At 38.1% G+C, this 20,225-nt stretch overlaps 1 protein-coding gene across 18 annotated transcripts in view; it reads left to right on the forward strand.

Moving 5' to 3' along the window:
- Nucleotides 1-20,225, forward strand: part of LOC134351841 (focal adhesion kinase 1) — a 522,413-nt gene that overhangs the window by 263,283 nt on the left and 238,905 nt on the right. For all 18 annotated transcript variants that reach the window (XM_063058747.1, XM_063058688.1, XM_063058792.1 and 15 more), the window contains 3 exons: nt 4,897-5,037; nt 9,235-9,312; nt 19,684-19,791. In XM_063058747.1, the coding sequence (XP_062914817.1) occupies nt 4,897-5,037; nt 9,235-9,312; nt 19,684-19,791 (327 nt within the window). The remainder of the gene's footprint in view (nt 1-4,896; nt 5,038-9,234; nt 9,313-19,683; nt 19,792-20,225) is intronic.

Here is a 20,225-nt window from a genome sequence, read left to right on the forward strand (position 1 = left end):
AAACTATAGTGCATTTTCTTTCTTACTCATTGTCCAGTGCATTTTCCTTTCTTGTACATTGTTATCCATTGTTGCTTTTACTTGTGCACAATGCTTATGCTAAAAAAGGAAATGAAAGTTCACAAAATAATTGAACTATTTAGATGAAAATATGAAAGTATCAGTTATTTATTTTTAGGTGAACAAGTTGCAGATAATTTTGGATGGTGTTTTGAGAAATAGCTGTACAGTAGTAAGTGATTCAAGCATAATCTGCATTTCGATAAGGTCATTAGCAGTCTTCAACCTCATATCTACCGTCTGGCATAAACCCCATAAATATACAGGTCCACAATCCCTTATCCGAAATTCTTGCGGCCAGTCGCATTTCGGAATTCAGAATTTTTCGGATTTCAGAAAATTGATAATTATATTGAGAATTAACCTGTCTCATTGCAGGTGGACTTTAGGACCTGAGGGAGCTCCAGACCTACGCACATCCTCCTGTATAATTTAAATCATCTCTAGATTACTTATACCTAATACAATGTAAATGCTATGTAAATAGTTGTTATACTGTATTGTTTAGGGATTAATGACAAGAAAAAAGTCTGTACATGTTCAAACAACGAGTACTGGAGAGAGAACTTCCGGGTTTTCTTGATCCATGCTCTTTTAAAAATACTATTACAGTTTATTTATAGAGTAATATACTGATAAATGAAATAGTAGGATAATTATAGACCATAAATACAGTAGTACATTTTATTTCCAACAAAAACATTCAATAAAACATAATATACAGCTTCAAACGAACCGAATCAAACACATGGTAAATGACTTATTGGAATATATGTAGAACGTAAATACTCTCGGACATATACAGGTTCAAACTGAGCTAAATACATACAGGTACCTCTAGTTAAGTTGCATTACGTCTGGCAAACAATGCTAAATACTCTACAGGTGCCTGATGGGCCAGGAACAGGATTCTCAAGTTATGAAGCAGCACTATGACAGATGGCATTTTTAAAGACTTCTTCAAGTGTCATCTGTCTCATTAACATAGGTTTATGTCTAAGCAATCTCTCTTTAACTGAGTAAACTGCCATAATCTCTTGCTCACTGATAAATGCACGTTGTTCAAGGCCAGCAATTAACTGATCACACATTTTCACCATATCGTCTATGGGGATTTTTTCACCTGTGTTTACTATGTCATCATCATCAATACTATCTTCATGCTTATTTAACACCATTTCAGCAATTTCCCCATCACTCAAGGAATGCACAACAGGTGCATCATTGTTAATGTTCAGCATTTCTTCAATGTCAGCTTCCTCTAACATTTACACTTTCGCTGGATAACATTTTAGCGTAAGTTATGAGGTTTGATATCATCATCTTCTCATTAGTGACACGAAATCCTACTAAAGTCTTGACCTGCAGGTTCATTTACATCAAACATCATTGTAGACCAAAGTCTGTGCCAAGCGTTTGTTATTGTTAATTTATCAACATCATTATAAGCATTAGCAACTGCGTAAATGGCATCCTTAACATTGAACTCTTTCAGGAAGTCTTGGATTCCTACTCCTCTGTTGACTGCAGAAAGTATACAATTCAAAAAATAGTCTTTATACTTGCTCTTCATGAAGCGTAAAACTCCTTGGTCACAAGACTGTAATATAGATGTCACATGGAGGCGGGGGGGGCAAGTAAATTGCGAAAACATTACTTTTCACAAGAAGTTCAGCAGGGGGATGTGCAGAGCAGTTGTACAGGAACAATAAAACTTTACAGTTTTCTTCCAGTCCAGCTTGCCTGCAATGAGCTCGTACTGCTGGTACAAAGTGGTATTGAACCAGTCAGAAAGTATTTCTCGGGTTACCCATGCTTTCTTGTTTGCATAATAATGCACAGGTAAATTGCGTACGCCTTTCAGACATCTCGGATGTTGGCTTTTTCCAATCAATGCCAACTTCACCTTGTGTGTGCCTGCTGCATTGGCACACTCAAGAATAGTTAACCTGTCCTTAGCATCTTTAAAACTTGTTGGTGCTCTCTCATCAGCCGTTGTTAATGTTTTTCTAGGAACATAGCACCAGTACAAAGCTGTTTCATCAGCATTGTAAATCTGTTCAGGGCTAAGGTTTTCATCAGATATTATCTTGACAAATTCGTCAATGTAATTTTCAGCTGCTTCATGATCAGCAGAAGCTTTTTCACCACAGATTTGCAAATATTTTACTCCATGACGCTTCTTAGATTTCTGCAGCCATCTCTCTGAATATTGACATTCACCTTCAATGTTCAGTTCTTCATGGTATATTCTAGTTTGTTTCATGATTAACATGCCATTCAGTGGCATACGTTCACTTCGTTGTCTAATCCACTCAATCAACACACGGTCTCATTGTTATCCGTAGGGGTATCTACAGCTCTTTTTGACGTTTTCGCAGTGAAATTAAACACAAAGTCAACAGTGAACACAAAATATCAGTGAACAGCAAATACACGTGTAACCAGCACGATCGCTGTGAGCCACAATTGACGTCTAGTGGCCTCTGCTAGTGCTGCCACATCACACCTGAGTGATGTCAGCTGTTGGCGTGCCAAACAAGTCTTGTTGCAACACGCTCCACACTCCACGAAAAAAACTTTGGTTTTTGGAACTTTTCGGATTTCAGAATTTTGGATAAGGGATTGTGGACCTGTAGATTCTTTTTAGCCTCGGTCGCATTCGTTATCTGACTGACTATAGCTCTGTGATTAATGAAGGGATTCACACCCTTTGCATAAAGAGCTCAACATGACTTAATTCTAAATTGCTGTTGTCTTCTTTCAAGATGCCTAGTTGAAATCTTGCATCAGGACTTATGATGCAGTATTTCAACTTGAAACATGGAAAATCCCTTTTTCTCATGGATCCTGTGCAATCCCCTGAGATTCTCCTGCAGATTGCTGGTTGCTAAGGAAGTACGACAAAACAGTACAGGTTACTTGCATCTAATACCACTGCTCAAGGCCTTACATAATTGCAGTAAGACAGGTGTTTCCTGTTGAGCTCTAATTCTTTCAAATCAACAAGATGTGCTTTCCTTCTGGTTTGCAACACTTGTTAATTTTACAATTTTTGTGTACTGAGACATCAGAATTCATATTAAACGTGTGCTTTTCCAGTCTCTCACCATTGAAGAATCTCTATTTTCTTTTTAGAGTGGAAAATTTATATTTCTTTCCGATATATTTAATTAGTTATATTTTTGTCCAGTCAGTTGTTTCTGTCATTTCACAGTTTTGTGTCCTCTTCACCATCTAATTTCTTTTCTTGCTTTGTATAGTCAGCAAATTTAGCTCTATTTCATTTTATTTCCTTATCTGACAGAATTTACTGCCAGTAAACTTAAAAATGACTGATTTACGACAACTATCGTCAATTCCAGTACCATTCCTTTATCTATATAAATACCAGTAACCACAATCCCTGAGCTCTAATTTTATTCAGTCAACCTCTTGTGTTGCACTTTATCAAAAATTTTGACGAGCTTGATTCCACCTTAGCTATCTCACTGGTTACAATAACTGCCAATTATCCTGTTTAATTATTGAACACATTGAATGCTCTATTTCTATATTAGAACTGTTTCATGGTGTACATCACCATCAATGTTTTGGTTTGAAATAATTCCTAGTTTAGAATTTCCCATCCTTGCAGCAATGTTGTTTACTAGGTTGGTTCTTCAGAATGTTGCAAGCACACCAGTGAGTTATGGTCATTCATGTCATTGATGAATGCATTTTGCTTAAGTCATTTCACTGGGCATTACTGGGGAGAGATAGTAAACCTTGGTGCAGGGCAAAAGCATGTATAATTATTGTGTTGTCCAGCATGGGAAATGGAGAAAACAATTTGTTTAGGGATTGATCTGAACCTGTTTTATCCAGCTTGGTAATGTCCATTCCAGTATCCAGTGTGTCTACTACCAAAATTCCATATATCAAAATTCTGCAAACATAAAGCATGATGGTTGAAAGGTGGGGGAAGCTGCAGCTAAACATCTGTGTATGGTGAGAATCAACTATCCAGGAGTGGTTGCATTGAATCGCTCTCTGCCTCCAGCTGTTGGCTTGGGGCAGCATCGGGCTTGGTGCCACAACACCAGAATTGGAGGAAACCTTTTAGTATTTGCTGCTCTATCTGGATTTGGAGGAACTCATCTGATTTTGATATGTATCACACTGATACTCGCCCCTGCTTATCTCTGTCTAGGTACTTCACCCACATCCTGAATGGGTGGTCCAATTTGCAATGGGGTTTGCAGCAAGCTGGGTTACACACCTCTTCCTTTGCTCCTTATTCCTGTCTCCCTGAAGTACTGTATCTTTTTCAATATCTCATTTCTGTCTTTCTGTGCCAGCCAGTTATCAAAGGCGTCCAGTTTTTGGCAAAAGTAATAACATTTTTGCAGGGTAGGGATGTAGCTTCCTTTTCAGATTTCCAGTTACTTTTCATGATCTCATTGCCTTCCAATCCCTCTTATCTGTTGATTTTGCTGCTTTTATGCTAATACTTATTCACCATGTTAAAATATGATCCTGAAAAGTAGTATTTGAAAAGATTTTGTGATTATATGTTTCTCAAATTGTAATAACATTTGTGGCATATTACAATTTTCTCTTGAATGAGATTGTTACTGAAAGCCTCAATTAATAAAACCAGTAATTCATTGTGATTAATTTTTACAAAAATATAAAAAGATGATTAAAGCTGTAGGTCACATTATGAGCCAGAATACCAGAGCTTATTAATAACAATATTGAAAGCAAAGTACTCTTAATAATCAGCTGTTTTTCAATTGGATGCATTATCCCAAGAATTTCCTCATAAATTTGATTAATTCATATTGCTTATAGGCAAAAACACTGAGGAAGTTGATACAGCAATCTTTTCGTCAGTTTGCCAATTTGAATGAAGAGCAAAGTGTTCTGAAGTTCTTTGAGATTCTGTCTCCAGTTTACAGATTTGACAAGGAGTGCTTCAAATGTGCTCTTGGGGTAAGCATTTGTATTGGTATCTTGGTAATTTACTGAAAAACATGGTGCTCGTAAGGTTATTTAACACTCTATGGGTTAAAATTCTGAAGATAGCAGTAGATTGATTTGGTAGTAATTTGGTAACAGCCTTATCCTGATTTAATCCTAGTCTAATCATGGGACAATTTACAGTGACCAATAAACCTACTATAATTCAACAGTTAATTATATATTCACATTTGTGTTTTTATTTAACTTCATGTGTATATTGGTTGTTTTATTGCTTTTAAACAGTATTCTGAACAATTTCCCCAAAATAAAATGTGTTCTGATGGAAGAAATTGTTCAATGTTTGTGGTTTGTCCATTCTAGGAATTGCTGAGTATTTTTAATCAATGTATACTTGTAAATACTTAAGCAGAACTTAAGCAAATCCGTAATTTATGGATCAGCAATCTTGTAGAAAATATTACTATCACATGTCAAGTTTATTTACCAAACAGTCTCCATCAGACTATTGGAGAGCCTTAAAATAATTTTATTTTATTCTAATTATTTGTATTTAAACTGATTCAATTTTCAAATATACTACACAAATCATTGTCTGTGATTTTAATTTTCTCTATATTTATGCACCACTCTAAACACCTTATCTCATAATATTATACAAAAATCTAATAAGTAATGTCACAACCTCAATGAGGAACTTAAACATCACATTGTAATAAGTTTTCTCTTTCCATTCTATTTACTGCGACTTGTAATGTTATAGATGAGTAAAAAATTTCATCATGAAGAAAAATATATTTACCCTGGAAAGAACAGCATCAGAGTTCTGCTAATAGTTATTCAATAACATTTTAAAACTCTTTTATTAGTTAGCCAACACTCTGTGGAGAGACTCCTTCCAAAGGAGCACTTTTAAGTAATGTTAAAATGAGTAAAAAACTTTATTGGAGCCATTAAACATACAGCATTATCACCCTAAATTGCTTTAATTTTTTTCACCCTTTAGATTGGAAAATGCCTTTTGAAAATTGAAAAATGTAATTTTATGCACCATTCCGGAGGACTGGAAGATTGCAAATGTTAAATCCGCTATTTAAGAAGGGGGCAAGGAAGCAAAAAGGAAATTATAGACCTGTTAGCTTGACATCAGTGGTTGGGAAGTTGTTGGAGTCGATTGTCAAGGATGAAGTTACAGAGTACCTGGAGGCATATCACAAGATAGGCAGAACCCAGCATGGATTCCTTAAAGGAAAATCCTGCCTGACAAACCTATTACAATTTTTTGAGGAAATTACCAGTAGGCTGGACAAGGGAGATGCAGTGGATGTTGTATATTTGGATTTTCAGAAGGCCTTTGACAAGATGCCACACATGAGGCTACTTAACAAGATAAGAGCCCATGGAATTACAGGAAAGTTACATACATGGATAGAGCGTTGGCTGATTGGCAAGAAACAGAGAGTGAGAATAAAGGGATCCTATTCTGGCTGGCTGCCATTTCCCAGTGGTGTTCCACAGGGGTCCGTGTTGGGGCCGCTTCTTTTTACATTGTACATCAATGATTTGGATTATGGAATAGATGGCTTTGTGGCTAAGTTTGCTGACAATACGAAGATAGGTGGAGGGGCCGGTAGTGCTGAGGAAACGGAGAGTCTGCAGAGAGACTTGGATAGATTGGAAGAATGGGCAAAGAAATGGCAAATGAAGTACAATGTTGGAAAGTGTATGGTTATGCACTTTAGCAGAAGTAATAAACGGGCAGACTACTATTTAAATGGGGAAAGAATTCTAAGTTCTGAGATGCAACGGGACTTGCGAGTCCTCGTACAGGATACCCTTAAGGTTAACCTCCAGGCTGAGTCGGTAGTGAAGAAGGCGAATGCAATGTTGGCATTCGTTTCTAGAGGAATAGAGCATAGGTGCAGGGATGTGATGTTGAGGCTCTATAAGGCGCTGGTGAGACCTCACTTGGAGTACTGTGGGCAGTTTTGGTCTCCTTATTTAAGAAAGGATGTGCTGACATTGCAGAGGGTACAGAGAAGATTCACTAGAATGATTCTGGGAATGAGAGGGTTAACATATGAGGAACGCTTGTCCGCTCTTGGACTGTATTCCTCGGAGTTTAGAAGAATGAGGGAGACCTCATAGAAACATTTCAAATGTAGAAAGGCATGGACAGAGTGGATGTGGCAAAGTTGTTTCCCATGATGGGGGAGTCTAGTACGAGAGGGCATGACTTAAGGATTGAAGGGGGCCCATTCAGAACAGAAATGCAAAGAAATTTTTTTAGTTAGAGGGTGGTGAATCTATGGAATTTTGTTGCCACGGGCAGCAGTGGAGGCCAAGTCATTGGGTATATTTAAGGCAGAGATTGATAGGTATCTGAGTAGCCAGAGCATCAAAGGTTATGGTGAGAAGGCGGGGGAGTGGGACTAAATGGGAGAATGGATCAGCTCATGATAAAATGGCGGAGCAGACTCGATAGGCCGAATGGCTGACTTCTCATTTGTCTTATGGTCTTATGGTAATTTGTTAGATATATTAGTTAAATTTCCTGGTAGCTAAAAATAATTCTGTCCATTTGTGCAATTGTCCTGCTGCATTGATCTCATTTCCCCCACGATACTCTCTCATTCTTAATCAGAATGTTAGTCATGCAGAAATTTTATTGGATGGGAATGCTTCCAGCCACTTCACTCTTGTTAAATTGTAATTTAATCGTATAATTTTCATCAGCCAGCATTGTACTATTAATCAAGGAATGTGGTATTACTACATTAATTACTTATAAAATGTTGAAGCGGGTTTACAGTAATCCTTAAATGTCTAGTGAAATATTTCACTAATGAATGAGCATTAAGTGAATGCTCATGGTGGCATAAATGTTGATTATGTTACATCACAAAGTCCATCCTCCTTTGATACAATGTTGTCATGTTTCCTTCACAATTAATAAGATATTTGAAAGAAAAATAAGATTAGTATTTCAACTATGGTCCAGAACCCTCATAACACTACTCCACCGAGCACTAATTTATTTTGGTCCTAGAGTCCAAACACTTACTTGTATGTACTTCTGCCCCCTTTTTTTAAAAAAAAACATCAACGTAAGGGTTAGTGACTTTTCTGGAAACTGCAAAAGTAGCTGTCTTCCCTGTTGTAGTGTACTGCTATACTGGAACATAATGCAATCTGATACACAGAATTAGCATCCCTGCCTACTGGCCCAGATAGGAGAACCTGCCTGTGAGTGCTAGACATGCAGTGCAGGGATACGGTGATCGGGACGTGATGAGTTTGAGCTGTCGCCGGAACTGACAGACTGCATGGATCTAGAGTCTCTCTCTTCACCTCCTGACAAATGCAATAGAAACTGCTGTATTTCCATCCCTTTATTTGACTGCATCGCTCTCCACAACTTAATGTTTCTCCATAGTGGCAAGCTCAATAGTCGTTGCAGGCATTCCCAAAGAGATACATCTATGATGTGAATGAGAGAGCCAGCACGTTCCAGAGGGCCTGTCACACAAGGAATAGGTACTGCCAGTTGCTAGCAAAGTCCCAGGATCACCATGTCAGCCAGTTTGCTGAATAGCCATACCATTGGCCCAGCACCACCATAGCTAGCCATCACAGAAAGCCTTTCCGCATTAAGCTGTCAAGTGATTCATTGCTGTGGGTTTGCATTCGTTTCCTGGCACAACACAGAGGGCAAGTGTTTGCATCAAGTTCTCAGCATAGCAGTATTTTTGATAACTCATCTTGTATACTTAGGATATCACATTCAGTTTGTTAAAATGGAAAAGCTGAATTATTGTAACAAAATGTCAATGGACAGAGAAAGATAATCTGATATTTTATAAGTGCAGAAATATTTCAGTTTTAAACCTACAGTACCTTTGTTGAGAACACCTTTCACCAGCTTTTAACATTATTTGTTTTTAAGTTGTGTCTTTAATCAAAAGTTATCAAAAATACAGATGAATTTACAAAGGAATTATGGATTGGTGATCTGTAATGTGTATTTTGTCATTGGTCACACAGATTTAATTTGACGAGTAATTTAATGCCAGCAGAGTACCAAGAACATGCAGTAGTTCTGCACATGCATAACTTTCTAGGATACTTGAAGAGCTTGATTTTGTAATATGCATGATTTAAAACAGAATTAATTGACCACTGAAATTGATTTCTTCTAATCTTTACCAGTCAAGCTGGATAATTTCAGTGGAATTGGCAATTGGACCAGAAGAGGGTATCAGCTACCTTACAGACAAAGGTTCAATGGTATGTATTTTTTTGCTTATTCGCCTAAGTAATCTGCATGCTTTTCCAATCCAACAAACAGAAATTGTTGCAATTGAAAATTAGAGCTTTCTTTGTAAAATGTGGATTATCACCTTGTGTTTTTGAGGTTTGTGGAGGTCATGGTCAGTGTCAGCAGTTTTGACTATCATGCTTTTGAGTAGTTTCTGCCTTGAGTCCCTACAGTCCTTTTGTTGAAGTTGTTCCATGGATAGGAGTTAGGATTTTGTACCTAACATAGATGAAGAATTAGTGGTCTACAGAAATTATTTGGAGGGAAACTTTCAATTAGTAGTGTTCACATGCACACACTACCTTATCCGTTCTAGTGCTTTTGAAAAAGACCTTAAGTAAATTTTTGCTGAGCCCCAATTGATGCCACATGCTATTGATATTTTAAAGGACTAGTGGTGGAAAGTAAATGTTAAGGTGGTTGCTTGATCAACTCTTTTCTCTGGTTGATGATTTGGGTGCTGCATCAATTAAAGCAAGCAATGATGTATATATGGAACCTGTGGGGAGTTAGGGCAGTGACACACATATCACAGGTACTCCCGCTATTCTAGCAACATTATTTATCTCATTTATGTTATCTACTATAGAAGGGTATCATTCAACCCTTCAGGTGTATTCTAACTCCTGGAGCAATCCCATCACCTCACTTACATTTTTTTGCTGTAGATATTCCTCTTGATTTCAGGGTAGCATGTTAGTGCAATAGTTGGTACAGGGTCAAGGATTTTCTTTAAGGAATGCCATTAGTTGGATCTTGAGGAACTCCACTGGTTCCATCAGTCTCTCTGGAAAAATACACTGTAGCTCTGTCTTTTATGTTACAATTCAAGCTAAGTTATGTTACAGTTTTATGTTACAATGCAGTCTTCAATACAAGTGAAGCATTTCTCCAATAATGTGAACCTTTTTTGTGCGCTAGCCTTTATAGCTTATGGGTTAATCGGAATGAATGATAAACATAATACGTCCTTCAAAGTACATCTACGAATTGTACTTCTTCTCCAGCCCTTTATCTTTCCAACCCACCTAGCTTCAGCTTATCATCTTTGAGATATCCTCCTTCCCCTCCCCCTCCCCCTGTCTTTTATTTTCTAGCATCTTCCCCCTTTCTTTTCCATCCTGAAGAAGGTTCTCAGCCCAAAATGTCGACTGTTTATTCATTTCCATATATGATATTTGACCGGCTGAGCTCCTCCAGCATTTTGTGTGTGTTGCTTTGGATTTCCAGCATCTGCAGATTTTCTCGTGTTTATGATTTGTTACTAAATGTTTACCAATATTAAGAAAGCTTAAGATTCACAGATATTGCTTTATCAAGAGCAAGTAAAGAGGGAATGAAAATGGATGTTTTGCTACCATGTTTTCTCCAGGTCGAAGTCCAAATTATCCTGCACAGGAAATTATGTAACACCAGTTTACGAACAGAAAGTGAAGTTTGTACAAAACAAACTACGTACAAAGCGAACAGCATCTCTAGAGGCAGAACAGACAGGATAAAATTATATTTTTTGGATGAACTGTATGAAATCTTTGAGTTTGTGAATATTGGCATGGTGTAGAAAAGCCCCAACGAGGTTGCTGTGTTCTATTTTGCTCATGATACTTCAGGAAATACTGCAGATTAGATTTGTGTCAACTGGGAGCAAATCAAATTTAAGGTAGTTTGCAGAGAAACCAGGGCAGATGAAATGTTTTTGGTGTGCAGTTCATTATAATGGTCAAGAATGTAGTGTGGCAAATAGGGTAATTAGCTGCTCCGTTGTAATATGATTCCATTCAATCAGAAGAGTTGAATTTAAATGAAAAATATTTTAGAAGTTGCAAATCAGAATAAAATACATCCTATCAATATTTCTAACATAAAAGGATCTGTTATTTTGAATGCAAAATCTTTCAGCTGAAATGAAAGTTTTGATTTGACTCTATTGTACTCGGTATTGAAATATTGGTATCACCTCTCTGTATTTATTTGTTAGTATTTCAGGTCAGTACATAGGTATGTTTCTGCAGGGTCATACTGGTCAAATTGCTTTCTCTTCCTTGTATTTTGAATTCTGATGGATCAGATTTGCTCTCCTGTAAAGAATTTTGTATTGTGCCCTGACTAATTAGTTCACATGTGCCTAAAGAGGAATTTAATTACCACGAAAACAAATGAAATTCAAATGGGGAATATCTGTTAAGCAATTGCTTTGCTACAATCTATATTTTTGAATGGTCTTTCTTTATTTCTGGCATTTTTAATATTTTAAACTAGAAACAGTACGATTGAAAATATATATATTTTGTCTATTAAAATATTTGCATTCCATGAGACTGTAAAATATAGGAGCATAATTAGGCCATTTGGCCCATCGAGTCTGCTCCACCTTTTCATCATGGCTGATTCAATTTTTCTCTCGGCCCCAATCTCCTGCCTTCTCCCCATGTCCCTTCATGCCCTGACTAATCAAGACTCTATCAACCTCTGCCTTAAATAGACATAAAGACTTGGCCACCACAGCTGCTTGTGGCAAAGAATTCCACTGATTTACCACTCTGGTTAAAGAAATTCTTCCTCACTTCAGTTATAAAAGGACACATCTCTATTCTGAGGCTATGTCCTCTGGTCTTAGACTCACCCACCATAGGAAACATCCTTTCCACATCCACGCTATGAAGGCCTTTCACCATTCGATAGGTTTCAATGAGGTCACCCATCATTCTTCTAAATTTTAGTGACTACAGGCCCAGAGCCATAAAACGTTCTTCATATGAAAAGCCATTGAATCCTGGCACGAGGAAATCTGCTGATGCTGGAATTTCAAGCAACACACACAAAAGTTGCTGGTGAACGCAGCAGGCCAGGCAGCATCTCTAGGAAGAGGTACAGTCGATGTTTTGGGCCGAGACCCTTCATCAGGACTAACTGAAAGAAGAGCTAGTAAGAGATTTGAAACTGGGAGGGGGCGATCTGAAATGATAGGAGAAGACAGGAGGAGGAGGGATGGAGCCAAGAGTTGGACAGTTGATTGGCAAAAGGGATATGAGAGGACCATGGGATAGGAGGCCTAGGGAGAAAGAAAAGGGGGAGGTGGGAAGCCCAGAGGATGGGCAAAGAGTATAGTGAGAGGGACAGAGGGAGAAAAAGGAGAGGGAGAAAAAGAATGTGAGTAAGTAAGTAAGTAAATAAATAAATAAATAACGGATGGGGTACGAGGGGGAGGTGGGGCATTAGCAGAAGTTTGAGAAGTCAATGTTCATGCCATCAGGTTGGAGGCTACCCAGACGGAATGTGAGGTGTTGTTCCTCCAACCTGAGTGTGGCTTCGTCTTTACAGTAGAGGAGGCCGTGGATAGACATATCAGAATAGGAATGGGTCGTGGAATTAAAATGTATGGCCACTGGGAGATCCTGCTTTCTCTGGCGGACAGAGCGTAGGTGTTCAGCGAAACAATCTCCCAGTCTGCGTCGGGTCTCACCACTATATAGAAGGCCGCATTGGGAGCACCGGATACAGTATATCACCCCAGCCGACTCACAGGTGAAGTGTTGCCTCACCTGGAAGGACTGTCTGGGGCCCTGAATGGTAGTGAGGGAGGAAGTGCAAGGGCATGTGTGGCACTTGTTCCGCTTACAAGGATAAGTGCCAGGAGGGAGGTCGGTGGGGAGGGATGGGGGGGACGAATAGACAAGGGAGTCACGTAGGGGAACTTCTGCCACCTCCAACGGGATCCCACCACTAAGCACATCTTTCCCTCCCGCCCCCCCCCGCTTTCCACAGGGATCGCCCCCCCTATAGTCCTCCATGACTATTGTAACATTGTCCTTTTGACATGTATTTACAATCTCCCATTGTAATTTGTAGGCCACATCCTTACTCCTGTTTGGGGGTCTGTAAACAACTCCCATCAGGGTCTTTTTATCCTTTCAGTTCCTTGGCTCTGTCCACAATGATTGAACGTCTTTCAACCCTATGCCACCTCTTTCTAATGATTTGATTTCATTTTTTACCAGCAGAGCAATGCCACACTCTCTGCCTTCCTACCTGTCCTTTCAATACAATGTGTGTCCCTGGACATTAAGCTCTCAGCTATAATCTTCTTTCAGCAATGATTCAGTTATGTCTAAAACATCGTACCTGCCAATCTGCAACCGTGCTGCAAATTCATCTCCCTTATTCCGTATACTGCGTGCATTTAAATGCAACACCTTCAGTCCTGTATTCACTCTTTTCGATTCTGTCCACTTTAACAACAGCCTCTCCTCACTACAGATTGCCTCTGTTAGTAAACCAGCTACCTCGTCTTCACCACTACTATCCGCCATTCCTGTGATACTTCTTGCATTGAAATACACACAGCTCAAGGCAGTAGTCGCACCATACTCAACCTTTTCATGCATTGGAAGACCATACAGAATCAGAATCAGGTTTATTATCACCGGCATGTGATGTGAAATTTGTTAACTTAGCAGCAGCAGTTCCATGCAATACATAATCTAGCAGAGAGAGAAAAAAATAATAAAATAAAACATAATAAACAAGTAAATCGATTATGTATATTGAATAGATTATTAAAAAATGTGCAAAAATAGAAATACTGTATATTAAAAAAAACTGAGGTAGTGTCCAAAGTTTCAAAGTCCATTTAGGAATCGGATGGCAGAGGGGAAGAAGCTGTTCCTGAATCACTGAGTGTGTGCCTTCAGGCTTCTGTATCTCCTACCTGATGGTAACAGTGAGAAAAGTGCATGCCCTGGGGGCTGGAGGTCTTTAATAATGGACGCTGCCTTTCTGCGACACCACTTCCTAAAGATGTCCTGGATACTCTGTAGGCTAGTACCCAAGATGGAGCTGACTAGATTTACAACCATCTGCAGGCCCTGTGCAGTAGCTCCTGCATACCAGACAGTGATGCAGCCTGTCAGAATGCTATACACGGTGCAACTATAGAAGTTTTTGAGCGTTTTTGTTGACATACCAAATCGCTTCAAACTCCTAATGAAGTATAGCCGCTGTCTTGCCTTCTTTATCACTACATCAATGTGCTGGGACCAGGTTAGATCCTCAGAGATCTTGACACCCAGGAAGTTGAAGCTGCTCACTCTCTCCACTTCTTATCCCTCTATGAGGATCGGTACGTGTTCCTTCATCTTACCCTTCCTGAAGTCCACAATCAGCTCTTTCGTCTTACTGATGTTGAGTGCCTGGTGGTTATGTTCCTCGAAAACAGTCTATATTGTGATTTTCCGATTAACAAAACTGCGTGACCTGTGTATGTGTCAAGAGATGAAAGTTTTAAAAAAGTTATTCACTCTCTCCCCCCCCCACAAACAAATTCTGTAAGAGTGAATTTTATTCCATATCCCAATTTCCTGAGTAGTGGTTTGTGAATTTTGCAAGGGTAAGTTCACATTACCTGAAGGACTGTAACGTGAGGGTCACCTGTAGTGGTAAGATGGATATTTCATTTGATGCATTCAGATAGCCCATTTATATAAGTTTTTCATAATGATGAAGAGATACTGAAGAAAATGAACTGGGTCTCTGCTACAACACTTGACCATCTTAGATTAATTAATTCACCCATGTACATTCATGGGTAAATTGAACAGCTGGGCCATTCGGGAGAATGGTGCATAATCTGAGAACATAGGGTTGTAAAATACAAAGTGTAACTTCAGATAAAATGAGGTAAACACCTTTATCAAGCAGATAGAATTCTTGAACTGCAGGATACTAATTTCCTGCATTGAGATCTGCTACAGCACATTTTTTTGTCTTTATTTTAACATTGTATTTGTGTCTTCTCCATTCTCTTCTGAGGATGTTGGTTCAAATGGAATGCAACTTTATGGGACAGGCAGCAACCAAGCACCCTACCCAGCTGTCTTTTTATTTGTGAGCCCAGGCCCGACTTTCAGCTGTGACTCAATCCTGTCATCGCCTGTTGACTATGAACAGTCACATATGGTTATTGGTTAAAGATCAAGAGGATTCTTTGCCGTTTATCCTCTCCCTTGTTTTGTGTCTTTGAGGCCAGTTGCTGTTTTCTATAAGGGTAACAAGTTCAGCACTGAAAGAAAATATGACACCTTCCTTTTCTATATTCAACACAACTATGATGAGGAGATTACTTAGAGGCTTTAGCAGATTTCCCTAATGGTTATTTATTTTGTTTGAGACGGTATTATTGAAGACTTGTAATTATTCTGAATATGTCATGACTGAAAAAGAACTGGTGGGTGTCACATTAGGTAAATTGATTTCTTTGATTTCATAGATTATTATTTTGTAATTGTCCTTTTCTTTAATAGTGGTGCAGATAATTGGTTAAAAAAATAGTTTCTTTCAAAACAAGTAACTTGCTCTCTTTCTGTAAAATAATTGTTTTGTTTGTTTAAATCAGAATCAGGTTTAATATCACTGGCACATCATGAAATTTGGTGTTTTGAGGCAGCAGTACAATGCAATACATAACTAAAATGATATAAAATATTAAATTAGTGAAAAAAGAGAACAAAAAGGTGAATTAAGGTATTATGAGTTTATTGTCCATTCAGAAATCTGAGGGCAGAGGGGAAAAAGCTATTCCTGAATAAGTATTTGATAGCCCCACAGTTGATTGTATATTTAACAATAAAACCTGGTATTTTTTGCTCAGGTTTTGCACTTGTAATACAGCAATTTACAGTGGCATGCAAAAGTTTGGGCACCCCAGTCAAAATTTCTCTTACTGTGAATAGTTAAGTGAGTAGAAGATGAATTGATCTCCAAAAGTCTTAAAGTTAAAGATGAAACATTCTTTTCAACATTTTAAGCAAGATTAGTGTATTATTTTTGTTTTGTACAATTTTAAAGTGGGGAAAAAAGGAAAGGAGCTCCATGCAAAAGTTTGGGCACCCCAAGAGATTTGAGCTCTCTGATAACTTTTACCAAGGTCTCAGACCTTAATTAGCTTGATAGGGCTATGGCTTGTTCACAGTCATTGCTAGGAAAGGCCAGGTGATGCAAATTTCAAACCTTCCTAAATACCCTCACTCCTCAAATCTTGTCCCAACAATCAGCAGCCATGGGCCTAAGCAACTGCTGAGCACTGAAAATTAAAATAAATGATGCCCACAAAGCAGGAGAAGGCTATAAGAAGATAGCAATGCGTTTTCAGGTAGCCGTTTCCTCAGGTCATAATGTAATTAAGAAATGGCATTTAACAGGAACAGTGGAGGTCAATTTGAGGTTTGGAAAACCAAAAAAAAACCTTCCAAGAGAACTGCTCGTAAGATTGCTAGAAAGGCAAATCAAGACCCCCGTTTGACTGCAAAAGACCTTCAGGAAGATTTAGCAGACTCTGGAGTGGTGGTGCACTGTTCTACTGTGCAGTGACACCTGCACAAATATGACCTTCATCGAAGAGTCATCAGAAGAAAACCTTCCCTGCGTCCTCACCACAAAATTCAGTGTCAGAAGTTTTCAAAGGAACATCTAAGCAAACCTGAGATGCATTTTGGAAGCAAGTCCTGTGGACTTATGAAGTTAAAATATAACTTTTTGGCTGCAATGAGCAAAGGTATGTTGGGAGCAAAAAGGGTGCAGAATTTCATGAAAAGAACATCTCTCCAACTGTTAAGCATGGGGCTGGATCGATCATGCTTTGAGCTTGTGTTGCAGCCCGTGGCACAGGGAACATTTCACTGGTAGAGGTAAGAATGAATTCAATTAAATACCAGCAAATTCTGGAAGCAAACATCACACCATCTGTAAAAAAGCTGAAAATGAAAAGAGGATGGCTTCTACAACAGGATAATGAACCTAAACACACCTCAAAATCCAGAATGGACTACCTCAAGAGGCGCAAGCTGAAGGTTTTGCCATGGCCCCCACAGTCCCCCGACCTAAACATCATTGAAAATCTTTGGATAGACCTCAAAAGAGCAGTGCATGCAAGACAGCCCAAGAATCTCACAGAACTAGAAGCCTTTTGCAAGGAAGAATGGGTGAAAATCCCCTAAACAAGAATTGAAAGACTCTTAGCTGGCTACGGAAAGAGTTTACAAAACTGTGATATTTGCCAAAGGGGGTGTTACTAAGTACTGACCATGCAGGGTGCCCAAACTTTTGCTTGGGGCCCTTTTCCTTTTTTGTTCTTTTGAAACTGTAAAAGATTGAAATAAAAAGTAATCTTGCTTAAAATATTAACTTGTCATCTGTAACTTTATGCCTTTTGGAAATCAGTTCATCTTTTATTCACTTAGCTGTTCACAGTAACAGAAATTTTGACCAGGCGTGCCCAAACTTTTGCATGCCACTGTGTGCTGGAGTAGCCATTGGGAAGTGACACTCAAAATTCTAATTTAATTATATAAAACCAAATGTAAAGCTTTCAGTGTTTCAGTAGATTTTAGAAAATCTACAGAAGTAATTAGTTATTAACAAACATTTAGTCCATAGAGCCTTGGAGACATAGACGGATCTAACCAGAGTATGCATTCATAAAGTTGCTTTAGAAAACAGAAGAGCCTGAGCAATGGTTTCAGTTCATTACTGGTCAATGGTTTTGTGTATTTGGGTCATATCACTTGCCATAATTTGAACTCATTTAAACTGAATTTGATCTAGTGTAGCTACAGTAACTGGAAACCAATGTGAGTTAGTGGTTTGTCAGACACAACTACAGTCCATCAATGATAAATTAATCAATAATCTGTGTGTATGTGTACGTCTTTGAACCTGTTTGTGAATCATGTGAAAAATGCCCCATTAAGGGTTTAATTAATTAAAGTTTCTGTGATCAGTATTGAAATTTTTATAACTTTTTTTATTCTTGTGTACACAATTCTGAAAGAACGCCAGGGTGTTTCCTTTTGGTGAACGATAATGATTACCAGAGTGTTATATGCTTTATTTTTTCTCTCAAGCTTTTTCAACTGAACTGATTATTTGGTTCATATATTGTTGCTCTTTGAGAGAGCTACCTATGGGAAAATAGCAGGCAAAGTGCTTCAGAGTATTCCAAAGCAATGAAAGATGGAGAATGCCTTTCTTTAAAACATTGATACTTTGCTTGGAGCGCCATCTCTTGGAATGTTTTATTTATGGTGATCAAAGAAGTTAGCTCACTAGAGGTACTTATAGTGACAGCACACAGATTCTTTGAAGATCAGGAAATGAAGTGTTATGAGGATCTGGGGTATAGAAAGATTTGTGGTCTTATCAGTTACGATCATATTTACTAACGGGCAGATTTGAGGAGCCAGGTGGCCTACCCTAGAATTTTCCTATGTTCTTTTGGGTACATTATGGCTGAGTAATTGCCATTTTACTTCCTGTTTTGCCATTGGTGAGTCTGTTCTGGCATAGGGAAATGATACTCCAAGGATTACAAAGTAGTGTTTTGGCACATTATCTGTGATGCATCAATCTCAGTTTAGTCACAAATCCCCTAAAGTTTCAGGGGGGTTTTGCAAGGTTACCTGAGTTGGGAGGAATTCATTTCTGAACGTGGTGTTTTGATCAATAGTTTGTCCAGTTTTATTTCATCTTTGTTTGATCTTAGATCAGTTTTCAAGACAGTCCAGTGAGTTTTTTTTCCATTGTTATTAAACCTTATGCGTACTATTTTTTGTTCCAAGTTACAAGATTATTAATTGAACAGTTGCCATGGTGAGACTTGAAATCTAGTCTCTAGATTGTTTGTCAAGGTCTATTTTCTTAACTGCTGCAATAACACCATGCACTGGATCACTGCAGCTTTATTAGATTTTCTCAAGATGACAATAATCCTCATTTATTTCTTTTATTTAGAACTACTTTTGGTAATTGGCTTATTAATAATGCATGTACTGAGGAAGTGGAAAAACTTAGTTTTGCAAGCTATCCGTACTCACTTCAAAACATAAGTACGTTGTGGTAGTACAACAATGAAGTATTAACAACATATAGAATATAGTGTTACGGTTACGGAGAAAGTCCAAGCAGGCACCATGGTGGGGTTGATTACGAGGTCAAGAGTTTAGTTTGGTTATGTTTTTGTGCGCGATCATGGATCAAGTGGGCATCAGGACAGTTAATTTTGAATATATTACAGCAATCAATTTTTATTTTTGTATTTAATATCGCTAGAGAATTATTTACATTCAGAACAGCATGACATCTTTCAATCTTTAATTATCCTGCCAACGTCTTGTAATTACTTTTGAATCTGGTCTCTATTTTCTATTCTGAGCTTCTTTTGATATGTGGAGATTTTGTTCCCTGGGGCCCGTTATTTTTTGCTGGTGGGATGTTGTCGGGAGGACATACACAACTTAGTCTTTTATTAATTGTTGTAGTAATTTAAAGAAAACTTTTCTTGTTCACAGCCAACTCACCTGGCTAATTTCAACCAAGTGCAGACGATTCAGTATTCGAACAGTGATGACAAAGACAGAAAGGGAACTTTGCAATTAAAGATAGCTGGAGCTTCAGAGGTAAGGGCAAGAATTAATCTAAGTAGAATACCAAATGTGCTGACTTTTGATGAGGTATAATTGGGGAGTTGGAATGCTTGATTTTTTTTCATCTAAAACTGATAACCTTTGCTGAGAATTTTTAAACCAGTGCTAAGCCCCTCACCAGCACAAACAAATTACTAATAACCTGATCTCTCAGATGTTTGAAAATTATTTAAAGATTTAAAGATATTGGACATATTCCAGTTGTTCTTTGGCTATGTCTATGAAAGTGATTAACCCAGTAATATGCAGGACAGTTTATTTGAGAAGATAATTTTCTTTGTTGACAAAAAACAGTTAGTTTGGCATTGTAATGTGTTGCTTTTCTGCTAGTAACTATATTGGTATATTAAAATATGCAGTGTTTGTGGAATTAATTTTAAATTGATATACAGTGGTGCTAGAAAGTT

Source organism: Mobula hypostoma, chromosome 1, assembly GCF_963921235.1.
Source record: "Mobula hypostoma chromosome 1, sMobHyp1.1, whole genome shotgun sequence".
Taxonomy (NCBI): domain Eukaryota; kingdom Metazoa; phylum Chordata; class Chondrichthyes; order Myliobatiformes; family Myliobatidae; genus Mobula; species Mobula hypostoma.